This window comes from Meles meles, chromosome 21 (assembly GCF_922984935.1).
Source record: "Meles meles chromosome 21, mMelMel3.1 paternal haplotype, whole genome shotgun sequence".
NCBI classification, from domain to species: domain Eukaryota; kingdom Metazoa; phylum Chordata; class Mammalia; order Carnivora; family Mustelidae; genus Meles; species Meles meles.
The window spans coordinates 43,986,973-44,014,528 of NC_060086.1; the positions used below are offsets into that span (position 1 = coordinate 43,986,973).

At 53.8% G+C, this 27,556-nt stretch overlaps 2 protein-coding genes across 10 annotated transcripts in view; one reads left to right on the plus strand and one right to left on the minus strand.

Annotated features, from left to right (window-relative positions):
• Positions 1–16,661, plus strand: part of LUC7L (LUC7 like) — a 36,279-nt gene extending 19,618 nt beyond the window's left edge. For 2 of the 5 annotated variants that reach the window (XM_045993068.1, XM_045993065.1), the window contains 7 exons: positions 1,282–1,392; positions 2,497–2,640; positions 8,350–8,526; positions 11,679–11,767; positions 14,787–14,816; positions 15,357–15,561; positions 16,315–16,453. In XM_045993068.1, coding sequence (XP_045849024.1) covers positions 1,282–1,392; positions 2,497–2,640; positions 8,350–8,526; positions 11,679–11,767; positions 14,787–14,816; positions 15,357–15,528 — 723 coding nt within the window. In that variant the 3' untranslated portion in view covers positions 15,529–15,561; positions 16,315–16,453. Of the gene's footprint in view, positions 1–837; positions 902–1,281; positions 1,393–2,496; positions 2,641–8,349; positions 8,527–11,678; positions 11,768–14,786; positions 14,817–15,356; positions 15,562–16,314 lie in introns of all 5 variants that reach the window. The other 3 variants (XM_045993066.1, XM_045993064.1, XM_045993067.1) reach the window with 2 other exon arrangements.
• Positions 11,775–27,529, minus strand: LOC123933662 (hemoglobin subunit theta-1-like). 5 transcript variants are annotated; one of them, XM_045993070.1, is made up of 4 exons: positions 27,396–27,529; positions 27,098–27,302; positions 19,740–19,813; positions 16,795–19,479 (listed from the first exon to the last, which is right to left on the minus strand). In XM_045993070.1, exons 1-4 carry the CDS (start codon positions 27,488–27,490, stop codon positions 19,314–19,316), a joined length of 540 nt encoding a protein of 179 aa, XP_045849026.1. In that variant the 5' UTR covers positions 27,491–27,529; the 3' UTR covers positions 16,795–19,313. The 5 variants fall into 5 exon arrangements, with proteins under 5 accessions (XP_045849027.1, XP_045849026.1, XP_045849025.1 ...); XM_045993071.1 differs by lacking the exons at positions 16,795–19,479; positions 19,740–19,813 and adding an exon at positions 11,775–12,213; XM_045993069.1 differs by lacking the exon at positions 19,740–19,813.
• Positions 27,530–27,556: the final 27 nt, after the last annotated feature.

The following is a 27,556-nucleotide window of genomic DNA, read 5'->3' on the forward strand; positions in this document are numbered from 1 at the left end:
TTTGGAAAGAGATTTTCAGATTTCTGAAGGAGGCCATACCCCTCTTGTCCATCCCAGTGGAGAGCTTTCGTAACAGCTGACCTGCTGACTTGCTCCCTCTGGCCATCTTTGGGCGGAGGGACATAGGTTATTACCACTTGGTCTTTGATTTTGTTTTTTTTTTTAAGATTTTATATATTTTTTTGGGAAAGAGTTTGAGAGAGAGAGATCATGAGCAGGGGGAAGGGCTAGAGAGAGAAGCAGACTGCCTGTTGAGCAGGGGGCCCAATGCAGCACTCGATTCCAGGATCCCGGGATCACGACCTGAGCCGAAGGCAGACACTTAGCCAGCTGAGCCTCCCCAGGCGCCCCAGAAGGCGGCTGTGCTTCATCACCACTGGGTCTGCTGGCCTGTCATCTGCTTTCTGTCATCTCCACCCAGAGCTGTTTCTTGCGTACGTTTTGGTGATGGATCACGTGGCCCAGGCCTGTCATCTTATGCTAGCCTCCCTTGCTGTCCTGCTTCACACAGTGCCAGCATCTGCGAGTGGACTAGTGGCCGTGATTTGGGAGGTGCTGCTTGCTGGTCACTGGCTGTAGCCGGACGGATACCCGGTTTCTATGTTTACCTGAAGTTACGCGGGGCCTGGGGCTGGTCATGGCAGATCTGCTGCTAACACACGTGAAGCCACACGCGTGTGTCCGTGTGTCCCCCAGTCTCCTCAGAGTGAGCTTCTAGAGTTTCTTTCCCTTCTTTCTTTGGGTAAGTGGTAACCAGTTTTCCTGCTACTTTAGACAGGCAATAACTAACTGTGCTCACAGCTCTCAGTAATATTTGTTCTATTGTTTTGTTTTGAGGTGGAAGGGGGAACTCTACCCTCAGAACATGAGGGAGTAATATTTACGTGGCTCACACAGACCAGTGAGTACATCATCCGCACCCCCCACAGCTCACCAGTAGCCTCCGCTACTAGTCTCAGTCCAGCCTTTCCTGCCCCTCAGAGAACGCTATTCATTATGGCCTAAAATAGTCCGGGAAATGTTATTGAGGGATGGGGGTCCTTTTACAAATTTGAGAGAGAAATCAGATGAGAAGACCATGCTTCTGAAAGATCACTCAGTCTAACAACGCCCCTTGGTTTCATGTGGTTGTGGCTGTGCTAGGCTGTAGCGTAGTTTAAGGTCTTCCCACCGAACGTACAGGCTTTAAGAAACCAACCCAGGAGTGTATGTCCTGTTGAACTGATGGGTTCCACGGCCTTACTCGTGACTGATCACAGCTCTCTGATTCTCCTGAGCTAGGCGATGGATCACTTGGAGTCCTTCATTGCTGAGTGTGATCGGAGAACTGAGCTCGCCAAGAAGCGGCTGGCAGAGACACAGGAGGAGATCAGTGCAGAAGTTTCTGCGAAGGTATGCCTGGGACTTTCTCCTCGAGCTGTGTGTGCAGCTCACTGCGTGGTGAGAACCAGCCTGCCAGCAGGCTAACGGCACTGTTGCAGTTACCATCAGCCCTGACTGCGTCTTTGGGGCGGGCAGTCCGTGCTGCCCCGGTGCGTCCCAGGAAGGAGAGAAGGCGGTCAGCAAGTTCTCTGCTCCCTGGAGCTGCTTGCTGCCTCTGTCCCTCCTCCACTGTCCGTGTTTATTGAAGTTGGACTTAACACTCCCACATAGAACAGTAAGTGGGGGACGTTCAGTTGAGCAATGGTTAGGCTGTGGTGCAGCTGTCCTGAAGAAGGAAGACGGTAGATGCGTGTGTCATTGGCCTGTGAGCACATTCTGTTTCCTGTCTTTGAGTGCAGCTGATGAATCTCTTCAGTGTCCTCTCCTCTCAGTTTTGTAAAAGCATTGTTTGGGATACGTGTAGTTGCTATTTTATTCATTTATTTATTTATTTTTAAGATTTTATTCATTTATTTGATGGAGAAACAGTGAGAGAGGGAACACAAGTAGCGGGTCTGGGAGGGGGGAAGCAGGCTTCCGGCCGAGCAGGGAGCCTGATGCGGATCTTGATCCCAGGACCCTAGGATCATGACCTGAGCCAAAGGCAGATGCTTAACAAGTGAGCCAGCCAGGTGCCCCAGCTATCTTAGTTCTAAAATTAAATCCCAAATGATGAGGCATTTTGCTTACAGTACAGATGTATGCATTTAAACCGGACACTTTATGGCCCTTACGCAGAAGGTTGAGTTGTGATACAAGATGTGAGAAGAGACAGCCTAGAAAGTGACCACTGTGATGACCCTGGCCACCATGTTGGACGTGACAGGCATGGTGCTCCTCTTAGGGACTGCAGCCGGCTGGGTTAGTTGAAGGTCAGAGTCCCAGCAGAGCCAGTAGAGATGCCAGGGTTGTTAGAGTTTGCTTGTGATCCCGTGAGGACCGTGGCTGTTCGTTTAATTTTGGTAGAACGGAGCAGAAGTACAGCAGGAGAAACACGCGTTGTCTCTGTGATAAGATCTTTCGGTTTTCGATGTCTGCTCTGATTTTCTGCCTCACCTCGTTGTCTCCTTTCAGGCAGAAAAAGTACATGAGTTGAATGAAGAAATAGGAAAACTTCTTGCTAAAGCTGAGCAACTGGGAGCTGAGGGAAATGTGGATGAATCCCAGAAGATTCTTATGGAAGTGGAGAAAGTCCGTGCGAAGAAAAAAGAAGCTGAGGTTGGTGGGAAAAGGTCTTTGTTGGGTCCGTTATCAAAGGAACGAGGCTGAGACAAAGCGAAAGTTATGTAAAGCCTTATTCTTTTTTTTTTTTTTTAAGATTTTATTTATTTATTTGACAGACAAAGATCACAAGTAGGCAGAGAGAGAGAGGAGGAAGCAGGCTCCCCGCTGAGCATCCGATGTGGGGCTTGATCCCAGCACCCTGGGATCATGACCTGAATCGAAGGCAGAGGCTTTAACCCACTGAGCCACCCAGGCACCCCGTAAAGCCTTATTCTGTGCCAAGCATTAGAAGTCAGACTGACCCGCCAGGGCCGCCTCCGAAGAGAGCGACCACGCCTTGGTCTTACAGGCTAATTTTATAGGGCACAACCGCAGACCTCTACGTCTGTGGCTTTGGCTGATTGGACGTCTCCTACCCGTGTGTTTTAGTAACGGATACCCGGAACCGATACTAGTAACTGCTGAGGTGTTTATTAAACAACAGAATGGCCTTGTTTTAGGTATGTGTTTTAGCAGCGGTTACCCGGAACCGTATCGGTAACTGGTGAGGCATTTATTAACAACAAAATGGCTACCTAGGCGATATGGAGTCACTATGGCTAAGTAGGCCCAGGCAGGCCCTAGGGGTTTACCAGGTTTTAATGTGAAATTGGCCCCAACAGTCTTTAAGAAAGGAAATGTAACCCCTGAATGTTGACCATTTGGGCTAAAATTAAACTATTGCATTTTTTCAGTGTTGGGAAAACGTTGGAAGTAGGGTGCTGTGTGGACAGGGTTGTAGGATTTAGAGTCTGCGCATACTTGGGTTTGTGCCTTTGCTCTGTCCCCTCTGACCCTTGTGTGATATCACGCCCATCACTGGCCAGCCCTGCTCATGACACCTGTCCCGAGAGTTGAAGAGTCACTGCGGTGGCGGCAGCTTACTCTCTGGGGGTTTGCCGGGCTGTGGTGGCCACTCAGCCGGCACGATGGCACCAGAGCTGTGGTGCAGGCCGCCCTGCGGACCGGGGCCTGGCTGCTCTTGCAGACGTGGCATGTCTGGCAGAGGGCACCCGTGCAGACTGAGGGTCGCATCTGAGTGGTGTCGGCTGGGGTACCGGGCCAGGACCCACTGGCAGGGTGGAGAGGCGGAGTCAGAGACTCGTTACAGTGCTGGCAGCTGTTTTCTCTCTAGGCTCTTTTAGCCGTTGGATGTGCTCTGACTCCCCGGTCCTTACCACTGGAACTGGAAGTGGCTCCCGTAGCCTTTGGGAATGGTGGCGACTGTAGAGTCGGAGGGAGGTGGGGACATCCGTATTCCTGGACTAAATGCTTGTTGGGCTCCACCTGTGTGCTGGATGGCTTTTAGTTTTTGGTTTTTGTGGGTTTTTTCCCCATTTTTTAAAAGGTTTTATTTATTTATTTGAGAGAGCAGAGCAGGAAAAAGCATGAGTAGTGGGGAGAGAGGGAGAAGCAGATACCCTGCTGAGCAGGAAGCCCGATGCGGGGCTCAGTCCCAGGATCCCTGGGATCACGACCTGAGCAGAAGGGAGAGGCTCAACGATGGAGCCGCCTGGGCACCCTGACTAGTTTTTAGTTGGGAGCAAGCCAGAGGAGGCCCTCCTCGTGGAGACAGCGCTGGGGTTGGGAGGGGTACAGGCAGAGGGTATGTGAACAGTTGGATGAGAGTCATTCAGATGAAAATTGGTGGTCAGAAGAATGGGGTCTGAGTTTGAGAGTGACTCTGTGTTTCCAGGGGTCTCCAGGTGAGTTCTGGTAATCCTGGAAGTGCCCTTAGCCAAGACCCACAGGCTGAGAAGGTCATTAGAGCCGTGGGCTAGGGGAGGCTGGGTAGAGATGAGGAGATGAAGTGTATGCGCCCCTGGTGCAGGTCTCTCTCCGGCCACCTCTGTAGCCCTGGTTCCGTCTGGTGCTTAACACATAGTCAGAGCTCAGGAATGATGAACTGAAGGCATGGGTGCCGCCCAGCACCCATGGGTGCCGTCACAAAGCCCACCGGGGCAGTGGTAAGTCTGCAGAGCAGAAGGGTCACTCCCAGGGGGCTGTGCCTGCGTTGGGGTGAGCAGCACCATCCATTGGAGGGCGGGGAGGGCGGTGCTGGCGTACTGCTTCACGCCCCTGGCAGAACAATTCCCCCTTCAGTGACGTTCGTAGCTAACACGTCCATCCTTGAACGTGAGAGGGAAAAAAACTCGTAATACAGATGGATGTTGGTACATAAAATGTATTCACGCCCAAAGACAGATGGGCTCATGAAGGTGATAGTTGCAGGTGACATTTGAGTCAAATACCTTGAATGGCATTTGTCACACCATGGTGGTGTGACTTATTAAAGTTCCGAACAGTGTTCCCTGGTTTACAGAGTAGTTCAGTTCTTGGAGATGGGGTTTATATTTAAATTCTGCATTTTGTAGAGGATTTAAATCCCTGAGCTTGCTATAAATGTAAGTCATGTATATAAATCCTTATCATGGGATCTAAACCCTCGTCTCCTGAAACAGGAAATACGCGTTTATGTGTAGAACAGAGTCGGCTCCTTGGGTTGCTGACTGGTCTCCCAGGAAGACCAGAGAGTCAGGAGGGAAGCTCTGGCTTCTTGGTGCAGCCTGAGGCCCAGCCCTTCATGCTTCCAAGAGCAGAGCAGACACCCGCAATCCCTGGGCTGGCTCCGAGGTCTGTACGTGGGTGTAAATGTTCGTAAATGAAGCGTTGGGCATGGGGCTGTCTGCAGACAGCCCGGTTAGGAGTAGGATATGGGGTGCCTGCTGTTCACGCCCAGGACTCGTGGCATCCTTACCCTCGCGGTGTCCTCCATCCCGTCACTGGTCGTGCCCCCAGGAGGCAACACCACTTCCTTAAAACCACGCGCAAGACAGGCTGGGTGAGGGGCCTCTGCCACGCTGCTCTGTGGTGGTGTGGCACCTGTGGGCCCCTTTGTGCTCTCAGCAGCAAGGGTGTTCAGTCGTCTCAAGAAAAGATACCGAGAGAGCCCATGTACCTTTCTCCAGTCTCCCCCGGAGATGCCATCGTGAAAGACCTGCTGCCCAGCGTAATAGGACGCTGACAGTCACGGAAGAGCCGTCACCACTAAGATCCCTTCCTGACCCTTTTGTCGCCACACCCGCTTCTCTGACCCCTGGCAGCTACGAAGCTCTCCTCCATCTCTCTATTCTGGTCGTGTTAAGAATGTTATGTAAATGGAGCCATACAGTACTTAACTTGCTGATACTTTTTTTTTTTTTTTTTTTTGGTAATTTAGTATAATGAGCGTTTATTTGGAAAGAAATTAGAGGGTGGTAGTCAAAGTTTCAAATTACAGAAGGGGATAGAGTATCACAAATACTCGTGGGCCACCGAATTTATCATTTCGCCTAAGGTTTTCGGTTTTGTTCTTTCTTTTCAATAAAAGCTTTGGCACATCATAATGGAAATTCAGGTTCCCAGTGCTTCCCTCTCCAGTCCCCTCCCATCCCTCCCCAGAGGCAGGCGTTAGTGTGCATTCACTTGTCTTTATTCTTTATTACACGTGCGTGCTGCCCATAAACTCTGTGTGTGTTGTGTGTTTTTGTGCTTTGTGCTCTTAAAAAGAAACCCCACAAAAAGGCTGTGTCTGTCTGTCTCGCTTTGATCGTCCACTCACCACTGTCGGTGAGGTCTCTCCTTGATGCCGCATACAACTTCCTTCAGTTTGTTGCTGCGGAGTTCTGTTTCGTGAACCTGCGACTGCCCGTGGGTGGTGATCTCGGTTCTTGGTAGTTTCTCGTCTTCACAGACAGCGTCCTCGTACGTGTTGGCTGGCACACCTAGGAGCGTGTTCCAGAACGGACTCGCGGAAGGGGCGCACACCTGTCTGGCTGTCACAGATAGTTGAGGCGCGCTTAGTGGCGCCAGTGCCGTCTCCTGCCCGCGGTGTGTGAGAGTGCCCGGTTTTTGATGTCTTCGCCAGCTTCGTGAATGACGTGGCGTCTTATTTTAATCTGCTTTTGCCAGGGAATTTTGAATGTGTGAATTATTGGAAGATCCCTTTATTTGTTAATTATTTTTAATTTTTCTAATTTTTTAAAAAGATTTTATTTGTCAGAGAGCGCACAGACAAGCAGGGGGGAGCCCCCTGTTGAGCAAGGAGCCCGATGGGGATTCGAGCACAGGACCCTGGGGTCACGACCCGAGGTGAAAGCAGGCGCTTAACCACTTGAGCCACCCAGCCATGGGAGATCCCTTTAAATAAGGATCAGTGACTGTTAGTCTGCATTTCTTTTTTTCCTTTTTTTTTTTTTTTAAGATTTTATTTATTTGGGGCGCCTGGGTGGCTCAGTGGGTTAAAGCCTCTGCCTTCGGCTCAGGTCATGATCCCAGGGTCCTGGGATCCAGCCCCGCATCGGGCTTTCTGCTCAGCGGGGAGCCTGCTTCCCCCCAACTTCTCTGTCTGCCTCTCTGCCTACTTGTGATCTCTCTCTGTCAAATTAAAAATAAATAAAGATTTTATTTATTTATTTGACAGAGAGAGATCACAGTAGGCAGAGTGACGGGCAGAGGGAGACAGGGGGAAGCAGGCTCTTTGCCAAGCGGGGAGCCCAAAGCGGGACTCGATCCCAGGATCCTGGGATCCTGACCTGAGCTGAAGGCAGCCACTCAACTGACTGAGCCACCCAGGTGCCCCTAGAATGCATTTCTTTTTAAGATTTATTCATTTGGGAGAGAGACAAGATGAGCACAAGCAGAGGGAGAGGGAAAAGCAGACTCCACACTGAGCCAGCCAGAAGCCTGATGTGGGTCTCGATCCGAGGACTTGGAGATCATGATCTGAACTGAAGAAGTATGCTTAACATTAATGTTTGAGCCCCCAGGTGCCCCGGAATGCACTTCTTAAATCTGGGTCTTTTTTTTAGAACCTTTTTTTAAAAGATTTTATTTATTTGACAGCCCAAGCAGGCCAAGCAGCAGGGAGAGGGAGAAGCAGGTTCTCTGCTGAGCAGGGAGCCCCACATGGGGTTTGATCCCAGGACCCTGGGATCATGACCTGAGCTGAGGGCATACGTTTAAGCAACTGAGCCACCCAGGCACCCCTTAAACCTGGGTCTTAAAGGCATGTTTTAACTTTGGCACCAGCATCAGGAACCATATCTTATTTCATTTTTTCTGTGTTACATCTGCTCTGACTAGAGTTGCTGCCAGAGAGGGGTGTTTCAGTCTGTTTTGTTGGACATACTCTTTTTTGAAGAGAGAGTAATGTATTTGTTGGTCCAAATTTTAGCCTTTAGGGCAGAGTTGGCATACAGCTTTCTGGACCTTGGAACACCTCCATGAGTGGCTGTGGTGTGTTTCGCTTGGTTATTTGGTTTGGTTTTTGTGCTTTGTTTTCTGGAAGACCCCTTTTGAAGAGTCTCCCTTGGTTCTCCGGTCCTCCTAGAGCTCTCCACTGCACATACCTGAGGCCTGCCTTCCCTGTTGGCCTCTGAGCAGACAGCCTCCTGCTTGTCCGAGAAGTTTGAACATTCCTTATTGCTTTGAAATCATGATTGTTCATTACGTAATAAACGATGGAAATTGAGTCAGTTACAAATATTTGAAACTTGTAAATGATGATTTTTTGTTTATTTCAAAGTCACCTCTGTAGTCCCTTCAAATATTTCCATTTGGGGGTTGAATATTTAGTTGTGGTTCTGCGTACCTCATTTTCATTGCTTTGTTCCCGTTCTCCAGGAAGAATACAGAAATTCCATGCCCGCGTCCAGTTTTCAACAGCAGAAGCTGCGTGTCTGTGAGGTCTGTTCGGCCTACCTTGGTCTCCACGACAATGACCGTCGTCTCGCAGACCACTTCGGGGGCAAGTTACACTTGGGGTTCATTCAGATCCGAGAGAAGCTTGATCAGTTGAGGGTATGTTAATATGTTGTTTCTGGAGAAACCCAGGCAGTCTTGTGATGGCTTTGTATTAACTTGTAGAAAACCTTGTGTTTTGAGCTTTTTTTCTTTTTCTTTTCTTTTAAGATTTAATTATTTACTAGAGAGAGAGTGTGCACAAATTGGGGAGGGGAGTGCAGAAGGACAGGCAGACTCCCAGCTGTGCAGGGAGCCCAATGTGGGGCTCAATCCGAGGACCCTGGGATCGTGATGTGACTTTAGACACTTAACTGTGCCACTCTGGCACTGCTATTTTGATCTTTTCTAAGAATATGTCTTGAATTTTATAGTGAAATATTCAGAGTTTGTCACTTTGTTCACATGAAAACTAAGGTCTTAGAATCCAGAGGGAAGGGAACTTGACTATTTCTTTAGTTTGCACTTGTTTGCTGGAAAAAAATACCGTCTAGTCCTCTGGTACACAGAGCTCTGGCACACCCCTGAAATAACTTTTGGTTGGAGCCGGGGCAAACCAGTGGTCTCATTTCTCTCCTTGGGCAGAGGTGCGCGCGTGGAGAGTGGTGAGGCCAGACGGAAGATCACACTGCCTGGCCGTTGCCTTTGAGCCTCCTTGGAAGGATGAGAACGTGGTGGGGCGCCGTGGGTGGATCATTCCACAGCTGCCCACCTTTGTCTCTGCCTCAGGCTCCTCAGTTTCCTGCGTTAGACTCTGAACCTTACCTTGGGTGTGGAATACTCAGAGGGAAGGGTGAGCATGTTTCAGATACTTGAATTATTGTTCAGATTGTGGAGTCCTCCCTGCTATGTGGGGACCACTAGGATGGGTCACTGGGAGCTGTGCAGGTCTTCCAGCCACGTGAGATTTGGTGGAAGGACGCATGGCACCTGACGAGGACACTATGACAGTGAAGGTGGAGGCCTTTTGTGTCCTTTGAAGGAGCAGGGGACAGCCCTGCACTTGAGAAGAGGTTTCCTGTAGTGAGGTGTAGACTTGGCCCTGGGAGCGGAGCTGGGGCGGCCGCCACTGGTCTTGGAACAGTTTGCTCCTGTGCTCCCAGTAGGATTTTCAAGTGTGATACACTTTATTATAGATGTTTTTAAAGATACATTTATTTGAGAGAAAGAGCATGTGTGTGAGCAGGGAGAGGGACAGAATCAAGAGAGGGAGAGAATCAAGAGAGAACCCCCAGGTAGACTCTCCACTGAGCCCGGAGCCCAGAGACCCTGACCTGAGCTGGAGTCAGATCCTTAATGGACGAAACCACGCAGGAGGCCCTTCCCTTTCTCCTTTCAATTGTATTTCCGTTTCCTGTCACACCATCATTTTGTTTTGATATTTTTTATACCTGAAAGCCTTTTATTTTAACGTGTATATTTCCAACAGAGATGAGACTGTATTGAAAAATTTTCCCCGGAAATCTTAAGAACTTAAGTTTTTTTTTTTGTTTTTTTAAAGATTTTATTTTTCCGTAATCTTTACGCGCAACAAGGGGACCAACTTAAAACGCCAGGATCAAGAGCCACGTGCTCCACCGGCTGAGCCAGCCAGGTGCCCGTGAGGAACTTAAGTAGTAACTAGATGTGGAAGGCAGCTTTTGTGTTTGCAGAGTGAGTGCTACGAGGTTGATCCAGACAGCCCAAACATATTACAGATTTTGATAATGGCGGTTAGACTGACAACAGAAAACATGTCTAGAGGTGCACCCCTGAACAGTCAGGAGGGTGAGAGCTCTGGGCCCTGGTCCGAGATGGCTTCGCTTACAGCGGTCCCAGAGTTCCTCACCCCAGGCCACACACCAAGGCGGTAGCCAGGCAAGGCCTTCTTACTTAGGGCTGGAAGGAAGCAGAGGTGTTTGGAAAAGAGCTAATCCCAGACCACAGCCCCGTGCTCAGTCATTTCCGCTTTAGGAAGCCCTTCAGTCGAGGGGCCGAAATTCCCATCCTTGACGTTCATGTGTCCGTCCTGTGTGCCTGCTCCGGGCAGGGCAAGGGAAGGCCGGGCTGGAGAGCCCAGGGGGCCAGACAGCAGGGCTCTTGCCCCTCCTGAGTGCTTTCAGGGGTCCAGCAGGCCTCTCCCACTCAGTCCTTGCTGTACCCTTCATGCAGGGGCCTGGTTCCAGTCTGCACTGAGGTGCCGGGTTATCCTTTGTGCCTTCGTGAGCATGAGAAGACTGGTGGCCCTTTGTCTCCCCGGCCCTGTTTTACTCCCCCTTAGGGCTTCGTTCGGTCAGCAGGGATGGGGGCTTGAAGAGGCTTTGGGTTGGTGTTGAGGGTGGGGGTGTGGGGCTGGAGCTCTGAGCTTAGCTGTGTCAGCGGAGTCCCATGGTGCAGTTTCTCCAGGCTCCCCCCTCTGCTGCGTTGTCTGCTCTGCTCTGTCCACCGTCGGGCGGGCCTGATGAGCCAGGTTTCGAGCTTGGTGCTGAAAGCCAGGGCTGGGGTGCGCCTGGCCGGCTCTGTCTGTGGAGCACGTGACTCTGAATCGTGGGGTTGTACATTTGAGCCCCATGGTGGGTGTAGAGAGGACTTCGTAATAAAATACTGAAGAACGCCAGCGCACGGTCTGCCTCCCCTGGCCTGCTGTCCCGTGAGGTCGGCTCTAAAGCCGCTGGAGCACTCAGCACCTCAGGGACAGGCTGCTCCTGGCCAGCGGGGGTCACACCGTAACCGTAACGTGTGTGGAGTCTCCTTCGGTAAAAAGCTAACGTTCTGGACTGGTGTGAAGCAGAAGCTCAGTTTCTGTGACTTAGAACCAGAGCACCTCTTAGAGTGCGCAGTTGGTCACTGAACTTACAAGAGCAGTTTCTGTGGTAGCATTATTTTCATGCATTTTCCATTAAGAAGTTTTAAAGGTGATTATGTTCCTCTTATGAGTTTCTTTTAGAATTTTAAATTACTAATATTGAGATCACGTAAAAGTGTTTTTTTTTCTCTTTAAAGATTTAATTGACTTATTTGACAGGAGAGAGAGAGGGAACACAAGCAGGGGGAGCAGCAGAGGGAGAAGCAGGTTCCCTCTGAGCAGGCAGCGCGGGGCTCCATCCCAGGACCCCGAGACCGTGACCTGAGCTTAAAGCAGACGCTTAACGGCTGAGCCCAGCAGGCGCCCCATAAATACTCATTGGTATAGCTTCTTCTCCTCTCATTTTCCAACTTTTTGCTTAATGTAGAAAACTGTGGCTGAAAAGCAGGAGAAGAGAAACCAGGATCGACTGCGGAGGAGAGAGGAGAGAGAGCGGGAGGAGCGCCTGAGCAGGAGGTGAGTCCACAGTGCGCACCTCACCCGAGCCCAACCCTGCTCCTTCCTTGCAGTCTGCCTTGTAGCCGTCGAGGTCTGCCGCGGACCTGCGTGGCCCTTAAAAGCAGAGTAAGCCGACACACAGCCTGTTCAGAAGAGCGGGGTTGGGGCCGGCCTGGGGGAGCGCCGTGCGGGGTGGATAGTCGTCCAGGGGCTGTGCGTGCTGCCGAGGCCACCTGACTCGTAGCTCAGAAGGCGGAGGCAGCGCTGCAGTAGAAGCGGCAGAGGAGCCTGCTGGGCCCTGACCTGCCTCGGGGCGGCACGGCACTCAGCCAAGTCGGACTGGTGCCGCGGCTCTCCGGAGCCGGAGCGGGCTCTGTCTGCGCAGCCGTACTTGCTGGGGGAACGTCCGTCAGGGAAGGGCAGTCGGTCTGAGCAGACTCTGGAGCTGGCCGAGGTGTGGGGCCCTGCTGAGAAAAAGCGAGGTGGTAGGGCGGATGCCGCGGGAGTCCGGTGAAGGGGATGCCAGGTTACAGGGAGGGTGAGAAGGATCTGGGTGTGTTTTGGGGGTGCGGCCGAGAAGATTGGCTGGTGCAGGGTTATGAGGCAAGCAAAGGGGAAGTAGAACGGGCCACAGGGTGTCTGGCCTGGAGTTGTCACTTGGGTGGAGAAGACGGAGCAGTGTAAAGGGCTGTTGAGGGGGCGATGGGGCGTGGAGTTTAGCTCCGGTCATACTCAGTTGGAGAAGCTTGGGAGACATCTGGTCAGAGTTCAGGGAGAGGGCTGGAGCCAGGACTCCCCCCGTCCTCGAAAGGCCCAGAAGTTGGGCTTTCCTGGAAGAATGACTATGTAATTCAGAAATGACAAATAAGTGTTGAATTTTTTGTGTTTCTTTTCATTACTTTAATTACCTAACAGATTTTTTTTTAAGATTTTATTTATTTGATAGAGATCACAGGTAGGCAGAGAGGCAGGCAGAGAGAGAGGAGGAAGCAGGCTCCCTGCTGAGCAGAGAGCCTGATGCGGGGCTCGATCCCAGGACCCTGCGATCATGACCTGAGCCGAAGGCAGAGGCTTTAACCCTCTAAGCCACCCAGGCGCCCCAATTTCTTTAAAATTTTTTTAAAGATTTTATTTATTTATTTGAGGGAGAGCAAGAGAGAGAAACATAAGCTGGGGGGCAGAGGGAGAGGGAGAAGCAGACTAGCAGGGAGCCAGACACGCAGCTCCGTCCCAGGACCCCAAGATCATGACGTGAGCTGAAGACGCTTGGCCGACTGAGCCCCCCGTGTCCCAAGATCCTCTGCCTGCTTTTTAACGGAGATTTTCTGTGGGGTTGCAGGCCTTGATACATCTGGGTCTTGATCCTTACCAGATACTTGGCCCACACTCGCTCTCCTCTCTCACTGCTGAGCGGCATTTTGTCTTGATGGCTCCTGTGCCGTGCAGATATTTCCTGGTTTGATGCAGCCGTACTCGGGGTTTGGTTTTGTTTCCTATCCTTTTTAATAGCAGTTTTTTTACATTTATTTATTTATTTGTCAGAGAGCACAAGTACACGAGCCGAGGGAGCCGTAGGCAGAAGGGGAAGTAGGCTCTCTGCTGAGCAAGGAGCCCGATGTGGGGACTGCGGGATCGTGATCTGAGCCGAAGGCAGACAGACTTAACGGACAGAGCCACCCAGGCGCTCCTAATTTCGTTTTTTGGGGGTTTTTTTTTTTTTAAGATTTTATTTATTTATTTGACAGTGATCACAAGTAGGAAGAGAGGCAGGCAGAGAGAGAGGAGGAAGCAGGCTCCTTGCTGAGCAGAGAGCCTGATGCGGGGCTCGATCCCAGGACCCCGGGATCATGACCTGAGCTGAAGGCAGAGGCTTAACCTTCTGAGCCACCCAGGCGCCCTATTTTTATTTATTTGATAGAGAACGCAAGCCGGGGGAGCAGGATGGGGAGAAGCAGGCTCTCCACTAAGCTGGGAGCCCGAAGTGGGGCTTGATCCCAGTACCTTGGGATCATGACCCAAGCTGAAGGCACATGCTCAACTGGCTGAGCCTCCCAGGTGTCCTCGTTTTTTTTTTTTTTTTTTAAATATTTTATTTATTTGACAGAGAGAAATCACAACTAGGCAGAGAGGCAGGCAGAGAGAGAGGAGGAAGCAGGCTCCCTGCGGAGCAGAGAGCCGGACGTGGGGCTCGATCCCAGGACCCTGGGATCATGACCCGAGCCGAAGGCAGAGGCTTTAACCCACTGAGCCACCCAGGCGCCCCCCTCGTTTTGTTTTTTAAAAATTTCATTTAGGCGGCGCCTGGGTGGCTCAGTGGGTTAAGCCGCTGCCTTGGGCTCAGGTCATGATCTCAGGGTCCTGGGATCGAGCCCCGCATCGGGCTCTCTGCTCAGCAGGGAGCCTGCTTCCCCCTCTCTCTCTGCCTGCCTCTCTCCCTGCTTGTGATCTCTCTCTCTCTGTCAAATAAATAAAATCTAAATCTTAAAAAAAAATGTTTTTTAAGACAAATTTAATGTGTAAATATCAGTAGGGTGTTGGAAAAACTGCTTTCTAAGCACCTGTCAGATCACCGTTCAGGTGCACGAGCATCTTCTGTCACGTCCCGCTCAACAACTTGTGCTGGTGATCTTCATTTTTGCTGGAGAACAGGGTGTAGAACGAGGACCCACGTATTGTGTATTTCCTAAGGAGGTCATGTCACCCTCACCGAGCAGTGAACTTGTGTCTGAAACTCGAGGCTTTGCTTCAAGTTTGGTGTTGTCTGGTGACTTTAGATCCTGCCCGTTGTTGGCATCTGCTCTGTGACAGTCTGTGTAGCTGTGCGAGTCCATTGTGGAGCTCCGGGTGTAGCGTCTGACCCCTGGGGCTGGGGGCTGGCCTCATACCTTGAGCGTTGACACTTGGAACTGTGGGCCTGGGAGTGCATGAGCCGCTAGGAAACAACAGGACTCGGTGGGAAGCTGGTACTTTTCGCCTTGTAGGCTGCGGGGCACGGCTGTTCAGGGAAAATTGTTCATCCTTTTCTTTTCCATTTTAGGTCTGGATCCAGAACCAGAGATCGAAGGAGGTAGGTTTCCAGATCCACTAACATGTTCGTTTGAGAGGGAGAGTCCCAGTGAGAGGCCGCCCTGTGCATGTGGCCTGTCCTGGACCTCAGTCTCATGACCCTGAGGTCACACCCTGAGCCGAAACCAAGAGTCACTTAACTGAACCACCCACGGCACTCCTGCACATGCATTTCTTCCTTAATAGTAACTTTTACAGCTTCGCGTTGTTACCTGGTGGGCAGGGCTGGTGACGGACCAAGCTCAGGCCCCTGTCTGTCTGTTGTCAGGCTGGTTGGGGCGTTCGTGCAGCACAGGGACCCACCGTAAATGAGAGGGGGAGTCGGAAGGTCCTGGCGAGGCCTGTGGGGTGGCAGGTGTTTTCAGGAAGCATCGGTGGGAGGAGGCCGTGCTTGTACTGATGGGACTGTTGTGAACCCAGTTGGACGTTTGTGGGAGGGAAGGGGAGAGGCCACTGAGGCATCCAGCAGAAGCTCCTGCCAGAGGAGGGCTGTTGGGATGCGGCATCCCGGCCTTCAGAGCCTTCTGGTTGTCTGCTGCAGGTCACGATCCCGGGACCGGCGTCGCAGGAGGTCGAGATCTACCTCCAGGGAGCGGCGAAAGTCGTCTCGATCCCGGTCCCGAGACAGACACCGACGCCACCGCAGCCGTTCCCGGAGCCACAGCCGGGGCCACCGCCGGGCTTCCAGGGACCGGAGTGCGAAATACAAGTAACTACTCTGACTCCTTCAGTAGCTGCAGCCCGGAGTGAGCCCCTTCTCTTGTGTTCCCAGGGTCTTCTGGGGGTCTGTCGTCGGGGCCTGTTGGCCGTACCTGGTAGGGACGGGTCTGGGGCTTTTGTTCACGAACCTGGAGGGGCATCTGTGCAGCGGAGTTTCAGAGCCTCGAGGAATCGTGAATGGTGCCCAGCGGTGCCCAGCGCACGGGGGCTGTAAGCGCAGGGCAGCAGGCAGATTCCGGGCTGGGCCGGTCAAGAAGTGTGGAGGTGGTCACCTGGGCTCGGCTCCCTCATGACCTGCCGCACTCTCGCTGTCCCCTCAGTACACAGAGCTCCTGAGAGCTGTGTCCTGACCAGGCCCTACTTACCTCTGCTGTGGTTTTCTTCAGGAAAACAACCCAGAAAACATTGACCCGCACACTTTGAGGGAAACAGCGGGAGCACCTTTGTGTGCTGGACTATAGCCTTTCTTCCGCCGTGTCTGTGTAAGGGTCATACCCCACACGTGTGTTTTGTGGTCTTGCTCTGGTCACGTTACAGCAAAAGCCTACCCTGTTGGGGGAGATGTTTGCAAACGGCACTTTGGAGCGGCTGCCTCAGCGCTCCCGTGTAGCAGCCTGGGTGCTGGGCGGCCTCTTGCCCTCTGCCTGCCGAGGGCTTCCCCAGGTGTGCTCCGTCGTGGCCTTCCCTGACCCAATGTTGAGGCTCCAAGTTGCCCGTGCTCAAGGGGCCAGCCAGAAGGGGGATGCGGCCTCCTCTGAGCCTTGGGTCTCCTTTCCCAGGTTCTCCAGAGAGCGGACGTCGAGGGAGGAGTCCTGGGAGCATGGGCGCGGTGAGCGAGGGGCCGCTGACTGGAGGCTGGAGAGCTCCAATGGGAAGACAGCTTCGCGGAGGTCGGAGGAGAAGGAGGCTGGCGAGATCTGAACCCACATCCGGGCCTGTAAATAGTCTGACGAACATTGGACACAGCCTAAAGTTACCCTTTATATTTGCTGGATACAACTCCTCTTTTGTAGTTACGGTTTCTATTGTTGGGAGCTAGCTGTGGGGTTCTAGAGATGTACAGAGTTGCTCCTGTGTTCTGGGTTATGTTGAGTAGGAATAAATAAATCTGACGGACGGCCTCCTACTGCTGCGGTGGGGTCTCTGCTGTCCCTCGTGCTCTGGACCCTCCCCAGGCCTTCCAGGTGGTGCCCCATTCCACACGCACCGCTTTAGGAAGGGCCGCCCAACTGGTCTGCCGTTAGCGTAGCCTCAGCCCGACTCCAGTGAGCCCCACTGCAGCTCCCCCTTTGGGAGTCATTAAGGACAGAGACAGGCGTTTGGACAACATCCACGGGACAGCCGCACGGCGCTCGGGGTGGGGATGCTGGTTTGGGTCGGGTCGTTGTTGGACACACACCAGCCTGGTGGTACCGTGCTCTCATGTGTTCTCAGAGCCCAGATTGAGCCTTTCTGCAAAGGGTAGCAGCGATCTCTTCTCACGTGTTGGGGGCAGGGGTTGGTTTCTCCTAGGAGAGAGCTTGTGATGGCCGAGGTGTGGAAGTAGTCATCGCTTCTCTCCCTGGGCAGAGGCGGCTCCAAGGGCCCGTGGTCCCTGGGTCTGGGTCCTGTGGCCAGTAGTCCTGTCCTGGGCTCCACTGCCGGAATCTGGCCTCTCCTCGGGAGATGTGCGGGTCGTGGGTGTTCCTGCGGCACAGGTATTCCGTGGCTGGGTGTCATCCGGGTGTCCTTCCCACGGCCCTTGTCTGGGGCCCAGGGCTGAGGCAGGAGGCAGGGGCCTCGCTGGAGTCTACTCTGCTCCCGGCAGGCAGGGCAGGAGTTGCTACCCGGGGTCAGCAACTGCTTAGTAGCTGGTGCAGACGCCACACTAGTTGAGGAGAGGGGTGTCCTCTAGGGCTTGGGAGGTAGATGCAAGGGGCTGCAAGCCACGAGCAGGTTAAGGGTGGTCCTGAGGAGGGGAGGGACGAAGGGGATGAGGCCTGGGATCGTGGGTGCCTGACTGCTCTGCTTCCTGGCCTGTGGCCTTCAGAAAACAGGCCGAACCCCGTCAGGGAGCAGGAAGGTGTGCAGCCAGGAGCCAGGACGACAGGACCTCCCGCCTCCATCCCTCATCTCCTGGAGGGGGGGCTTGAAAAAAGACGAAACTGTAGTAAGACACACAGAACTCCGCATTTCCACCATTATTCAGTGTGTCCGTGTGTTGTGCAGCGGTCAGCACCGTCTGCAGAGGAGTGGTTTTGAAAAGGCAGAGTGAAGACATCCGTGGACTTGGGAGTAGTGATGAGGTGTCTGCCACAAAGGTAAGCCTGAGGTCGAGATAGTTGTAGGGTGCCTGGTGCTGTGCCTGCTCCCCCACACCTGTGAGTCCCGCAGTCTGCCTGGGAACCGGTGGCCTTGACCTCTCGGGCTGGCCTCTTCCAGCCTTGGTGCTGGAGGCAGCCGCCTGGCCCTGGCACACCCCAGGCCGCTGAGCCTCAAGGGTTTCGAGTGTGTGGGAGTGTGTGGGGATGTGATGCACACCTGGGCCTGGGCCCTGGGCGGGTGCAGAGGAGGAGCTCAGACTGACGGAGGCCGTGCTCAGCTCTCCAAGGACCCCATGGCTCGCCCTGGTTAGGTTCCAGCAGAGGAGAGCTCCCAGACCGGGGCGGGTTGGGGTGTGGAGCGTGCCTAGAGGAAAGCGTCCATAAATCGTAAGGGGGCTGGGGCCAGAGGGGTCACACGCCCACTCTGAGTCCTGAAGAATACAGAAGTGTGAGGAAATACTTGTTGATAGAGAAGCATGGACACAGGTCAGGGGGCACGTGCAGTCCCTGAGGGGGTTCGTGTGGGTCAGGCCAACAGGAGCAGATCCTCTGGGGCTCAGATCACGGTGGAGTCCAGGCTCCTGGCTGTGTGGGGGCCTCGGTCCCTCCCAAACGCTGTTCATGAAGATCCGCCCCGCCCCCCCCAAACACACACACCTGTCCAGTGGAGGAGGACGCAGTGACCAGCTCCTGGCTTGGGCTGTGGCTTCTCCTATCTGCACGGAGGCCCCAGGCTGTGCTAGAGGAGGGGTCCTGAGCCACAGCGAGTGGGACTTAGGGGGCCTCCCTCCAGACACAAAATGGGGGTTTCCAGCCAGTCCCACAACTGCAGTCTGGCGAAGGGAGGGTTGGAGAGCGGTGCTGGTCTTAAAGCCTGCGTGGGAGCCTCCAGGACCCCCGGCAGGGAGCAACCACCCTGTGGTTGCCGTGTCTTATGGGTAAGTGGAGAGTCTCCCTAGGATAGTGGGGTGCACTTGGCTTGCCTGGGAGTTGGGAGCACCCTGTGCGTGGTGGTACCCGGCTGTGACTGGGGCAAGGGGGGAGAGGATGTGCACCACAGTGCTTTGGAAGGGACCCTCACCGGGGAGTGGGACGGTGGCCCCAGTGGGGTTTGGGATCTGCACGTGGACCTGCTCAGGAAAGACGGGGACAGTGGAGTCAGGCATCAGAAATGCTTGGAGGACTTAAAGCAGGTCACTGTCCCACCTCCCATCTTGATTTTCTGGGGAGGGGCCCGAGAATGTCCTTTTATTGTTTTGTAGGTAGATTATAATTGAGTTAAAACATAAAGTCCAACACGTTAACCACTTTCAAGTGTACAGTTCAGTGGTCTTTAATAGACCCACAGTGTTTTGCTCTCTAGTTTACCATTTCTTAGTTTTAGGACATTTCATCACCTGCAGAAGGAAACCCGGTTACCCGTTGGCAGTCACTGCCCCCAACACCAGCCCCAGACAACCACTGATCTTGCCGAGTCAGTCTGCCCGTTGTGGGCGTGTCACAGGAGTGGAAGCACAGCGAGTGACTGACCGGCTCCTGCTGCTGAGCGGGTCTGCGGGGTTTGCGCCATAGCCTGTGTCCGTACCTCTGACGCAAGTCTCCCCAGGCTGCTGGTGCTCCTGGTCTGAAGGACACCACGAGCTGGAGTGGGAGCAGCGGGGAGGCAGGAGTTGGGGTGCCAGCTTCAAATGCTAAACAGCGTCTCTTCTGGGATGTGAAGCGAGCTACCCCCCCCCGCCCTGAGTCCTTAGAGCGGGGCCCCCAGCATATGCCAGAGGTAATGCTTGACCTTAGGAAAGGGGGTTGAGGGGTCATGTCCTCAGCTGCTGGCACAGTTAATTGCTTTTCTGTCCACAGCACAGTCCCCGTGCCAGCCCCACAGACAACCTTCCGCTACTTACCCACATCCCCACAGGTGCCTAATCTGGGCATTCTCCCGTACCGGAGTCTGTGGTGCCGCATGGCCGTGCGCGCTCTATCACAGGGGAGAGAGCGGATGGCTACTTACGGACAGGGGCAAGGCCTCCCAGGTGCCTGTGGTCCCTGACCCAGGCCGTGCAGGAGTCCAGCCCAGGTGGCCAGCCCTCCCTGAGTGACAGGAGTTCACAGGGAAGGCTGCAGGACTTCGGGGCACTTTTTTTTTTTTTCCTCTAGCACTTTCTGACCCCTTGTTCCTTGTTCCTGCTATTTCCCTCCACGGGGCTAACCCTGCTGAGCCGGTGGCCTGGGACTGCTCTCCCAGGGAGGCTGAGCAAGGGACACCCCAGCCACACCTGTCCTATCGGGGGAGGGGACTTCTGCCCCTCACCCTGCCCTTCACCTCACCCAGGCACCTTTTTAATTTTATGGAGATAGAATAGATTAATAGATAGTTTCAGGTGTACAGTCTAATGATTCAGCACATACAGGTTGCAGTCATCCCCACCCGAAGTCTGCTTAACATCTGGATCAAAAAAATGTTTTCTGGTGGTGAGGCGGCTCTCAGAGGTCCACTGTGCTGTCACTGTGCATATAATGGAGTGGCGGCGTGGTGAGTACGGTACTGCGCACGCTCCCGGGTATTGACTACTACAGCAGAGCGGGTTGTGTGCGCCGTGCCGAATCTGTGACTGCGTTGCTGCTGTGTGCACAGATTCCGTACAGTTGTGTGGTGCTGTGTGTTAACAACGTAGTGTGTGATTAACACAGTGCAGTGCCTCTTACGTAGCCCTGTGTATGCACGGACGTGTGACGCCTCAGGGTTTTTCCCACGATTTCATGTACGTGAGAGACGGCGAGCACAAGTCGGGAGGGGCAGAGGGACGTGGGGAGCAGACTACCCGCTGAGCAGGGAGCCCGATGCGGGGCTTCATCCCCAGGACCCTGGGACCATGACCTGAGCCGAAGGCAGACACTAAGCTACTGAGCCACCCAGGCGCCCCTGCGCTATTTTTTTTCTTCAAGATTGATTTATTAGAGCGTGAACAGGAGGGGCAGAGGGAGAGAGAGTCTCAAGCAGACCCTGCAGTGACTGTGGAACCTGACGTGCCGCCCCATCTCCCGACCCTGAGATGACGACCCGAGCAGAAAGCAAGAGACGCTTAGATGCTCAGCCCGGCGCCCAGTGCCGTATTTTATGTATATGACACGTATGTGTAGCCTAACAGCACATAATACTGAGCATGTAATCCTGCAACTCAGCGCGGTGTTCCTATGAGATGCTGTGTGCAGAGTGAATATACGGTGCCATGGAGATGGTAAGTGCTCGCTTCGGCGGCACATACAGAGAGAGATGGTGAATGCATGTCCGTAACCCGGATCCATAGGATCTACTGTGCAGTATACAAGACAGCGCTTACTGTACAGGGGTACTGTATAGCATGCGGTGTGGTATTGTACTGCATATGTAACCCTGTAATAACTAGATAATACAGTACGGTACTGTACATTCTCAGGCCTTTTTCTGAGGCTGCCAGGACCTCCTTTGGACCTCTTCCAAAGTCTAGCATGCCTGGGACTCAAGACCCATCAGCTCCTGGCTGAGCCCGGCCTCTGTCCCTACAGAAGAGAGCACAGACTGAGAGGCAAAGCCCTGCATGTCCAGCGGCTCGGGAAATGGAACAGTGTCAGCACCGGGGAAACCCTGTCTTCCCAGAGCTCACGGGTCAGAGGTCATTGGCACAGTTACTATCTCCTGGTGGTTTCTGAGGACCAGGAGTCCCGCCGTAGCTCACCCACGTTCTCCCTCAGGCTGCAGTCAAGGGGTCTCATCTACGGCAGTTCTGGAGAAGGGGCTTTGCACAGTCACCTGGCCGTTGGCAGCACGTAACTACTTCCGAGTGTCAGCAAGAGGCCCGCTCTGGGCAGCCACAGCATGGCATCTTCTCTGAAAGGGAGAGGGTCTCCACACAGGAGAGGCATGATTTTAAGATTTTACTTAATTGACAGACTCTGCGCTCAAAAGTGGGGCGGGAGGGAGGCAGAGAGGACAGACGCTCGAGCAGACTCCGTGATGACCGCGGAGCCCAAGTGGGCTCTTTTATCTCACAGCCCTGAGGTCATGACCTGAACTGAAATCCGGAGTCGGACACCTGACTGACCGAGCCACCCAGGTGCCTCACAGGAGAGGCATCACTGATTATGGAAGTGACATCCCATGCCCACAGAACTCTGTGGGTTGAAAGCAAGCCATAGCGTCCGTTAGCATGCGCGTAATTCCAAAGAGGAAAAAACGAGAGGAAGAAAGGAAAACTAATTGCTGGAGAGGAGGTGCAGGAATTGGAGCCTCACACGCTGCTGGTGGGAATGTGGCGCAGCAGCTCCTGGGGAGAACCGTCTGGCGGTTCCTCAAACAGTGGTTTAACTCAGCAGCCGCACTCCTAGACGCAGACCCGAGACCCCCAAGGAGCTTCAGTCCTCGTGCGCACACGTGTACAGCAGCATCACTCGCAGGAGCCAGAAGGTGGAGCCAACCAAAGAGCCATCGACAGCTGGACGGGTGAGCAGAAAGCAGAACGTGGGCAGCTGGTCCTCAGGAAGTTAAAAATAGGAATGCCATATAAACCGGTAATCCCACGGCTGGGTGTTTACCCAGAGAAAGTGAAAACACTGATTTCCATAAAAGGATTTCAAGGTCCAGCGTGGGGACCTTGAAAACGATGCTAACTGCAAAAGAAGCCAGACACAGAAGACCACATATCCCACCACTGCATTTAGGCGGAATACCTAGAATCAGTAAAGTGAAGTAAAAAAAGTAAAAGGTCCATACAAAAAGGTAAAGATCCATACAGACAGAACATAGGGGACCTGCAGAGCTGGGAGTGACCGGGACTGGGCACAGGGCTTCCTTCCAAGGGTGGCGGCAAGTTTTGGAACTAGGTAGTGATGATGAATGTAGGAGATGCCGCGAGGCAGTCCCCAGGAGGTGGGGCTCCCGGGGTGGTACCTTCTTCATGACACTTTGAGTCTGTGCTTGTCTTAGCCTCTGCGTCTGGCCTTCGTGCTTCATCTGGGTCGGTTAGTCACTTATAACCCATGTCGTTAATGTTTTGGTTTTGCTGATAGTATTTTAGTCTGGTTTACCTTGGTCGCACACGTTCTGTTTCTCTTCCTTTTTGCCTCTTTCTGAGGGGGTGGTTTTAGACTTGTAACCCTCTACTCTTTCCTCTCCGTTACTTTGGAAGTCATACGTTCTGTTTGTGTTCTACGGTTGCCAGAGAACTTGCAACAGGCACGCGTATTACATTGTGGTGCCCGATGATCACCCCCAAGAGATCCAGGTCCAACTCCCTGGAACTTGTGAGTGTGGCCTTAGATGGCAAAAGGTTTTTGAACATATTTTAAGAATTTTGAGATGGGAGGGCACCTGGGCGGCTCAGTCGTTGGGTGTCCGCCTTCGGCTCAGGTCGTGATCCCAGGGTCCTGGGATCGAGCCCCCCATCGGGCTCCTGGTCAGCGGGAAGCCTGCTTCTCCTCCTCCCACTCCCCCTGCTTGTGTTCCCTCTCCCACCATGTCTCTCTCTCTCAAATAAATGAATAAAATCCTCAAAAAATAATAATAAAATAAAAATTTGTAGAGAATAAATTTGTGTTAAGTCACTAAGTTTGTGTTACACCAGCAATAGGAAACTAACACACCTACCGAAATCTAACGTTGATAAAAGCCTTGTGTGCCCCCCGGATGAGACGAGGACTTAAGAGCACTTGACCGCCGTGCAGCTGTGACTCGGTTCTGACTTAGTTGTCACTGTCTGTCTGGTGTTTCATGTCTGTTGAGGCTTTGTTCTGTGTAACCCCACAGACATTATTTTATACAGAATTATAGGAACGTCCCTTGTTCATTCCTTCCTACGGCGCAGCTTCTGCCCGGGCTCACTCTCCTGCTTCAAGTACCTCCCTGACTAGAGTCAGGATGGGGCGAGGCAGGGGAGGCCCAGGGGTACAGAACTTCAGCGGGAGCCCCTGCTCCGGGTGTACAGGGGCTGTAGTCTGGAAAATGTATTCTTAGAGATTTTCATTTACTCATGAGACACAGAGAAGCGGGGGGCGTGGGGACAGGGGGAGGCAGGCTCCCCACTGAGCTGGGAGCCCGACGCAGGACTCGATCCCAGGACCCTGGGACCATGACCCAAGTCAAAGGCAGACACCTAACGATCTGAGCCACCCAGGCGCCCTGGAGAATTTATTCTAACCTACTTTAGGTTCCCTACTTCTCTTTATGGTTGTGTTTTCTGTTAAACTTACCCATTGGATTTTTTTTTTTTTAAGATTTTATTTATTTATTTGACGGACTGAGATCACAAGTAGGCAGAGAGGCAGGCAGAGAGAGAGGAGGAAGCAGGCTCCCTGCTGAGCAGAGAGCCCGATGTGGGGCTCGATCCTAGGACCCTGAGATCATGACCTGAGCCGAAAGCAGAGGCTTTAACCCACTGAGCCACCCAGGCGCCCCAGATCATGGGATTTTTACATTAGGAAATGATGTTCCCTTTTCGGCTAAACACCAAGGTATTTTTTCCCTCAGGCCTTATGTTTGAGGAAAGGAGGGAATTGTCCAGTACATGTAGCCTTTGGGGGCCCAGTTTTATGGGGGAAGAGTCACCTACTGAGCCCATCACCTTATACTGGCTTTTTTTTTAAGCCTGTGAGCCCATGAGGAAGAAGATTCCAGCCCAAGTTTGCTAGTTTTGGCAAACACCTCAGGACCCAGGTAGTTTAGGTGTTGTGATAACCCCTCCCTCTCTGAGTTCTCACCTTTACTTTGTTTTAGGCCTGAAAGTTCCTTATTATCTCGTTTACTGTTGATGCTTTTAGGACCATTTAGCCTGAGTGTCCAGCGGGTTCAGTCGGAGAGTGTGGGCTTCTTGATCTCGGGTTGTAAGCTTAAGCCTCACATTGGGATTAGAGTTGACGTGATTAAAAACATTAGCCTATGCTAAACCTTAAGGAATTCTGAGAGCTCCACTATTAAAAATTAAACAAGGAGGTGCCTGGGTGGCTCCGTGGGTTAAGCCTTTGCCTTCAGCTCAGGTCACGATCTCAGGGTCCTGGAATCAAGCCCCGCGTCGGGCTCCTTGCTCCGTGGGGAGCCTGCTTCCCCCTCTCCCCTGCCTGTGCTCTCTCCCTGACAACTAAATAAGATTAAAAAAATTAAAGTGTGATAATTTACAAATAGTCTGTTGAAAACAATAGTGAAAACTCTCGACTTTCAGTTCCGTCACTGCAGGTCACTACTATCTGTGTCCTGTTATCCGAGTTGACCTCCAGCGCATCTCGCGTTTGGACAAGGGGAGTACAAGAGGGGCAGAAACTATACGTGTCTCCCTAGTTTTCCATCCAGCGACAGCACTGGGTAACTTGACATCGGCTGTCACAGCACCACGGAAACTGGCAAATGCTACAGATCAGCCCCCCCTGCCCCGTGGGCCGGGGCCCGTCATCAGACACTCACCAGCCCACAACTGCGTACAACCGAAATGCTTTCCCGGAAGTTCATTTTCTTTTCTTTTTTTAAAAGATTTTATTAATTTGAGAGAGCGAGCAAGCGAGCCGACAAGCAGGGGTGGGGCAGAGCTTGAGGGAGAAACGGAGTCCCCGCTGAGCAGGGAGCCTGACTGGGGCTCCAAACCAGGACCCCGGGATCGTGACGGGAGCTGAAGGCAGACGCTTAGCTGACTCTGAGCGACCCAGGCGCCCCCAAGAGGTCATTCTGAGTTACGTTTCCAGCAGAAGTGTATTAGATCTTGCCTTTTTATATCTTTATATAATCTCTGTTAAAGAGCATTTCAACATGCACATCTTTGAGGATCATTGCAAATGTCTGTCAGCCATTGGCACCTGTGAGCGGCCAGTCTCTCCCACTTGTTGTTCTGCTGGGTTCACTTGCCCAAAAAAGAGGTGGGTGGAGGGAAAAGAACATGGAGGTGTGTCTTGTGTGAGGGAGGTGGGAACCCTTCCCCTGCTGTCGGTGACAGTATCTTTCTCCCAATCCCCCCATGTTGCTGTTCTTCCCTCCCCGTCCCGGGGCGCTTTCCTCTCCATATGTCCCATGTGCCACTTTTTGCAGTGTCACTTTGAGGACACCGTTTAAGAAAAATATATCCAGGGGGCACCTGGGTGGCTCAGTGCGTTGAGCCTCTGCCTTCGGCTCAGGTCATGATCTCAGGGTCCTGGGATCGAGTCCCGCATCGGGCTCTCTGCTTGGCAGGGAGCCTGCTTCCCTCTCTCTCTCTCTCTGTCTGCCTCTCTGCCTACTTGTGATTTCTGTCAAATAAATAAATAAAATCTAAAAAAAAAAAAAAAAAAAAAGAAAGAAAGAAAGATATATCCAAATATTGCCGGAAGGACCTGGAGCGCTGCGTATTCAGTGTTATCTTGTTGCAGCGGGGGCTGCGTGTGTGTGTGTGTGTGTGTGTGTGTGTGTCAGAGACACACACGCTCCTGACCTGACCCCATGTCCTCCCCATGTGTTCACAGTTGGTCCCGCGCCAGGTGGGAGCGGAAGGAATCGTGGATGTGCTGGACCCGCTGGGATACAGAGGAAGGGGCAGTAAGTGCGTGTTTTCTCAGGTTTCTGCAATGACTATGTTTGATTTGGAGAAGAAACAGCGAAAAACAAAAACAAAAACAAAACACCCTGGCGACTGTGTCCTCAGAAGTGTGGGGTGTAGGCAGGGCTGCGGCCCATCCACCTTGTCTGCTCCACGACTCCCACCGCGCGGGGCCAGGGCCTGGCCAGGCGCTCTCACACCGGCCTCCGGGGCCCCCTCCAGGGCCTTAGTCCGCGCCGGTGCCGCCCGCCGGCAGGAGGCGCCGCGCCCTCCCCTTCCCCGAGGCTGGACCCTGTGGGCGGTTCCGGAGGACGGTCGGGCCGCGCTGCCCCCCGCCACGCAGGGTCCCAAGCCTGTCTCCGGCGCCGGGGTGGGGGCCACCTAGGCTCCCCTCGACCGCGCAGGGCGCGCCCCCAGAGACGACACGCGCGGCCGGATGAGGCTTTCTGGCGGGGACTTTACTGGGACTCCGGGGCTCGCGGGAGGGGCGGCTGGGGTCCCGCGACGCCGCTCCGAGACGGGCGGCAGCTGGAGGCCAGCGCCGAGCTCACGTGGCTCAGAAACTTGTGCAGCGAGGCGTGCATGGCGGGGCCGAAGTCTCCGGGGTAGTGCCGCGCGAGGGTGACCAGCAGGCAGTGGCCGAGGGACTGCGGGGAGAGGGAGTCGTCCCGCCCGCAGCCGCCCTCGCGCCTCCCGGCCCCGGCCGCCCTGGGCCCGCGCCCGCCCGCGCTCACCTCGAGGGCGACGGGGTCTACGCGCAGCTGGTGCGCGTGCAGGTGGCTCAGGGCCGACAGCGCGCCCGGCAGGTCGTCCAGGCGGGCCACGGCGAGGGTCAGCGCGTCCGCCAGCTTCTTGCCGTGGGCCTTGACCTGGGCGGAGCCGGGGCTCAGGTCGAAGTCGGGGAAGTAGGTCTTGGTGGCGGGGAAGGACGCGAAGGTCCTGCGGAGGAAGCGCGAGTGAGGTGCGGCCCGGGGAGGAGGCCTGGGGGCGGCGAAGCCGGGAGCCGGGGGCGCGGGGGCCTGGCGGCCGCACCTCTCCAGGGCCTCGGTTGTGTAGATCGCGACGTTGCTCCCCAGCTTCGTCCAGAGCGCGCGCACCGCCGCCCGGTCCGCGGCCGACAGCGCCATCGCCGAGCCTGCGTCCTGCCGCGCCGGGTCCCTGCGCCTGCGCCTGCGCCACCGGGGTCCCCGCGG

Coding starts and splice junctions, on each gene's coding strand:
- LOC123933662 (XM_045993069.1), bottom strand. CDS start 27,490: ATGGCGCTGTCGGCCGCGGACCGGGCGGCGGTGCGCGCGCTCTGGACG. Junction 27,303..27,395: donor ACAACCGAGGCCCTGGAGAG/GTGCGGCCGCCA, acceptor CTTCCTCCGCAG/GACCTTCGCGTCCTTCCCCG. Junction 19,480..27,097: donor TAGACCCCGTCGCCCTCGAG/GTGAGCGCGGGC, acceptor CTCCCACTCCAG/CTCGTGGTGTCCTTCAGACC.